The following is a 5,588-nucleotide window of genomic DNA, read 5'->3' as shown; positions in this document are numbered from 1 at the left end:
TATGGTATGTATGTATGGTATGTATGTGTATGTATGTATGTTTATGTGTCATGTTCACCAGATCATCTAAGTTCCACTGCTTGATCCATGTGTTATATTCATAACATAGAAACATAGAAAGTGATGGCAGTTAAAAACCGTTCGGCCATCTACTCTGCTCATCCTCTTAATACATTCCTTAGTCCCTGTTATAGCCCGCTTAGCCTTATTCCTATCCCATGCTTGCTTAAACTCCTTTACTATATTAATCTCTACCACTGCTGAAAGGCCATTCCATGCACCTACTTCCTTTCATTAAAGTAACGTTTCCTGATATTACATTTAAACCCCAGCACCTTGAGCTTAAGACTATGTCCTCTTCTTGTGGTAGATTTTATTCTTATAAATAAACTCTAGATACGTTCTCTACTACTGTACACAATACTCCAAGTGAGGTCTCACCAGTGATCTGTACAACGGCATGAGCTCTTCCCTCTATCTAAGATAAATCTTCTATGTGGGACAATGTCAAAAGCCTTACTGAAATCCAGATACGCAATGTCTACTGCACCACCTTCATCAATTACTTCAGTCACCCAATCAAAGAAATCAATGAGATTCGTTTGGAATGATCTTCCTGAAGTAAACCCGTGTTGTTTTTGATCTTGAAACCCATGTGACTTTACACAACAATCCCGTCCTTTAACATACAGTCCTTTCCATTAATCTCCCCACTACTGATGTTAGATTTACTGGCCGGTCGTTGGCCGACTCCTCCCCACCGCCCTTTTTATGAATGGGCAAAACATTTGTTAATTTCCAACCCTCTAGGACTAGTGCCATTTACAATTATTGCTTAAATAAATCTCTTATAAACCATACATTTTCCATGCATCAAATTAATATTTTATTAGACATGATAGAAAAGCAGTGCTTTTTTGTCCGTGTAATATTATGTTTTGTACATGTAAGTGATTTATTTATTTATTTAGTTCCATGTTTCAGTCTTTACTCTGCATTTCCATGTTTCACACTTTCACTATTTTGTGACCTCATACCTAACTCTGTCTTTATGATGCCAGAATCCTAGCAGGTGCGCAACATATTCTGCACACTCTTGTGCATAAACAGATTGCTTTTCAGTGCTATGGAGTAAGCATGAAGTTATATGTGATTTTTATAATTATTTGGGCTTTCCTAGGAACATCTGAGAGCTCTGACTATAGAGGTAAGTAGATCTGTTATTACAGAAGGAAAGTACAGGTTTTTAATGATACAGCATTAATGGTTTTAGGGGAGATGCAGATGATTACCATTACTATTACAATTCATGGATATTTTATATTCTTACAGCCTGTTCTTCTATAAATAACTCCTTAATTAACCCCTCCCCCCATTGGTACAATACGTTAATGCCTATAGCTTTAAAATCAGGAAATCAGGATGTTATTTAATAATGTGTGTGTGTTATGATTTTGTATGTCCTGTTAATAGCAATAAGATTAAATCTTACTTTATTCTGTGAAAAAATAAGATGTTTGTTTTTAATGGTATTTTATATTTGTAAACCATGGCCTTTAATAATACTAATAATAATAATGAATAATAATAATGGCAAATCTTAGGGATTTTAAGAATGGTCCAGATATAATTTTAGAATTGAGTATAGTTCTATCTATCCCCTCCACACATTTATTTGACTTTATTTTATAAAATTCTCTACCTTTTATCTCAGCATGTTCTTCATTTTACATTAAAGTAAAACCTCTTGTTTCTCCAATGTCTTTCTATTTCTATTTCAGTCTGTGGAGACAGACCCCTAGCGGAGGATTTCCGTGGCTCCCGCGTGGTGGGAGGAAAGGATGCGGAGCCTGGTAACTGGCCCTGGATAGTCAGCATCCAGGAGTACAGGGACGATGAGTATTCCCACGTATGCGGAGGTTTCGTCCTTAGTAATTTATGGGTTCTGACAGCTGCCCATTGTTTCCGGGATGTTGGCGAGTAAGTACTTTAATTGTTTTATGGGAGAATGAATGCAGAATTGGGTCAGTTTAGGAGACTGCTGGCCTTTGTGGGTATTGCAGACCAGTGAAAATAGAGCACAAGGTTATATACCATTTGGAATTAGTGGTCTAGTGCATTCCTTTGTTTGTCCTCCCAGGATATTAATTAGATATTAAATTAAAAATTTAACCGTTCACATAACCACATTGAGCTCATGAGGGGTTTGTCCTATTGAGACTTTGGGGTCAATATGGTATTTATTAATGCCCAAGAATAAAAGATCACTAATAACTTGTATTTTGGTTTATTCAGTGAATATTATGGCTGGAGACTCGTGTTTGGGGCAAACCAACTCTCAGACATGGGGGCACATGCTCAGATCAGAATCATAAAAGAGAAGATCGAACATGAGACGTACGACCCGCATACTAAGCGTGATGACATCGCCTTGCTCCGGCTCAATCAATTTATCAAATTTGATGACTACACTCAGCCTGCCTGCCTTCCTGCCAAACACGCCATTGTGGACAAACTGGATGACTGCTACGTCGCTGGCTGGGGTGTCCTCAAAGAAGGATGTAAGCTTTATCCTAGGTTTTTTACCTATAGATAGGGTTTGCTACTTGCCTCCTGACTGGTGTTTGGAGTTTTCCCTTGTGGGCATTGAGCCTTTCTGGACACTGGGGTCTGGTGGCCCCAAGGCAAACTCTAGGGCTTGGTGGCCTCATTGTGAGGGTGGTGTGAGTAGCATTGTATGGGTTAGGGGCCATGTTTTAGGTTTTTACTGGGCCACAGGATTTCTGATGGTGGTCCTATGTTTAATATACTCTTTTTATCTTTAGCCTCAGAAACATCAGATGTCCTTCAAGAAGCCCCAGTGAATTTAATTCCAGTTGACCGTTGCAACCGCCCAACCTGGTACAACGGAGCAGTGGGTGACTACAACCTGTGCGCTGGATATGAGCAGGGAGGCATCGATAGTTGCCAGGTACGCATCTCTTTTTACTCTGGGCATGGGTGATGATGGGTGAGGATTGTTATAGTTTTAAGCGTCCTGGACAGTACTTGTTCTGTAACACTGTGTCCAGGAACAGCTGACAGAGAACATTTCAGAAAGAGGAAAGGTGAAATACAAGAAGGAAAAGCAAAGACAGTGAGACCCAGTTAAAGCATTGTAGTTATTGAAAGTCTTTATTCAGGAATGTTTTCTTTTCTTTGTTTTTCGCAGGGTGACAGTGGAGGACCTTTAATGTGCAAAAAGAGCAAAGCTAAGTTCTATACTGTGGTCGGCATAACCAGCTGGGGCTCCGGCTGTGCCCAGGAGAAAAGCCCTGGAGTTTACTCCGCCACCCAGTATTATCTCGAGTGGATTTCTAAACATCTTTCTAAGAACAAGAACCCTGAATCCGAGACCATGAAAAAGAGGGCCGAGAAACAAATCGCTCCAACTGTAGCTGAAAAAATCAGCAGAGTCTGTGGAGACAGACCCCTAGCGGAGGATTTCCGTGGCTCCCGCGTGGTGGGAGGAAAGGATGCGGAGCCTGGTAACTGGCCCTGGATTGTCAGCATCCAGGAGTACAGGGACGATGAGTATTCCCACGTATGCGGAGGTTTCGTCCTTAGTAATTTATGGGTTCTGACAGCTGCCCATTGTTTCCGGGATGTTGGCGAGTAAGTACTTTAATTGTTTTATGGGAGAATGAATGCAGAATTGGGTCAGTTTAGGAGACTGCTGGCCTTTGTGGGTATTGCAGACCAGTGAAAATAGAGCACAAGGCGATATACCATTTGGAATTAGTGGTCTAGTGCATTCCTTTGTTTGTCCTCCCAGGATATTAATTAGAGATTAAATTAAAGATTTAACCGTTCACATAACCACATTGAGCTCATGAGGGGCTTGTCCTATTGAGACTTTGGGGTCAATATGGTATTTATTAATGCCCAAGAATAAAAGATCACTAATAACTTGTATTTTGGTTTATTCAGCGAATATTATGGCTGGAGACTCGTGTTTGGGGCCAACCAACTCTCAGACATGGGGGCACATGCTCAGATCAGAATGATAAAAGAGAAGATCGAACATGAGACGTACGACCCGCATACTAAGCGCGATGACATTGCTTTGCTCCGGCTCAATCAGCCCATCAAATTTGATGACTACACTCAGCCTGCCTGCCTTCCTGCCAAACACGCCATTGTGGACAAACTGGATGACTGCTACGTCGCTGGCTGGGGTGTCCTCAAAGAAGGATGTAAGCTTTATCCTAGGTTTTTTACCTATATATAGGGTTTGCTACTTGCCTCCTGACTGGTGTTTGGAGTTTTCCCTTGTGGGTTTGAGCCTTTCTGGACACTGGGGTCTGGTGGTCCCAGTGCAAGCTCTGGGGCCTGGTGGCCTCATTGTGAGGGTGGTGTGAGTAGCATTGTATGGGATAGGGGCCATGTTTTAGTTTTTTACTGGGCCACAAGATTTCTGATGGTGGTCCTATGTTTAATATACTCTTTTTCTCTTCAGCCTCAGAAACATCAGATGTCCTTCAAGAAGCCCCAGTGAATTTAATTCCAGTTGACCGTTGCAACCGCCCAACCTGGTACAACGGAGCAGTGGGTGACTACAACCTGTGCGCTGGATATGAGCAGGGAGGCATCGATAGTTGCCAGGTACGCATATCTTTTTTTCTCTGGGCATGGGTGGTGATGGGTGAGGATTGTTATAGTTTTAAGCGTCCTGGACAGTACTTGTTCTGTAACACTGTGTCCAGGAACAGCTGACAGAGAACATTTCAGAAAGAGGAAAGATGGAATACAAGAAGGAAAAGCAAAGACAGCGAGACCCAGTTAAAGCATTGTAGTTATTGAAAGTCTTTATTCAGGAATGTTTTCTTTTCTTTGTTTTTCGCAGGGTGACAGCGGAGGACCTTTAATGTGCAAAAACAGCAAAGCTAAGTTCTATACTGTGGTCGGCATAACCAGCTGGGGCTCCGGCTGTGCCCAGGAGAAAAGCCCTGGAGTTTACTCCGCCACCCAGTATTATCTCGAGTGGATTTCTAAACATCTTTCTAAGAACAAGAACCCTACATCCAAGACCATCTAAAATAGGGCCGAGAAACAAATCGCTCCAAACGTAGCTGAATAAATCAGCAAAGCTGACAGGAAGACCCGTTATATCTAAAGCGCTCCCGGAGCAGAAATACATCAGATTTACATCAGATGGAGCCATCTCTTTGCAGCAGAAACTGCATATCACGTCAGCATTTAGTTATAAGTATAGGCTAATAGATTAATAAATAGGAATGCATAAATAAGACGTGTACTTATTATTTATTATTCTTTACTGTTTTATATAGCGCCATCAAATTCCGTAGCGCTGTACAATGGGTAGACAGGACATAACAAGTAGCATGTAATATAACAAATTGACTAACAGAGACAACAGGTGAGGAGGGTTACGATCTATAGGGTGTACTTGTGATGGACATGGAAACAATACTTTACATTATCTTGTAAGAGAATCAAGAACAGCCCCGTAGGGAAAGAATTGGACGGAGGGGCCCCATGAATGAAGTGCCGGACGAGGTACCCCGTGGAAAGCCTAGTGTTAAGGG

General features: G+C 41.7%; 1 protein-coding gene across 1 annotated transcript; it reads left to right on the top strand.

The window, feature by feature from the left end:
• Positions 1-1,137: 1,137 nt before the first annotated feature.
• Positions 1,138-5,077, top strand: LOC128467615 (transmembrane protease serine 9-like). The gene is made up of 8 exons (XM_053449288.1): positions 1,138-1,207; positions 1,782-1,980; positions 2,296-2,561; positions 2,826-2,971; positions 3,212-3,654; positions 3,970-4,235; positions 4,499-4,644; positions 4,886-5,077. The coding sequence occupies exons 1-8, from the start codon at positions 1,138-1,140 to the stop codon at positions 5,075-5,077; spliced, it is 1,728 nt and encodes a 575-aa protein (XP_053305263.1).
• Positions 5,078-5,588: the final 511 nt, after the last annotated feature.

The sequence above is a fragment of the Spea bombifrons genome, chromosome 10, assembly GCF_027358695.1.
Source record: "Spea bombifrons isolate aSpeBom1 chromosome 10, aSpeBom1.2.pri, whole genome shotgun sequence".
In the NCBI taxonomy this organism is placed as follows: domain Eukaryota; kingdom Metazoa; phylum Chordata; class Amphibia; order Anura; family Pelobatidae; genus Spea; species Spea bombifrons.
This window is presented reverse-complemented; position numbering and strand designations above follow the sequence as displayed.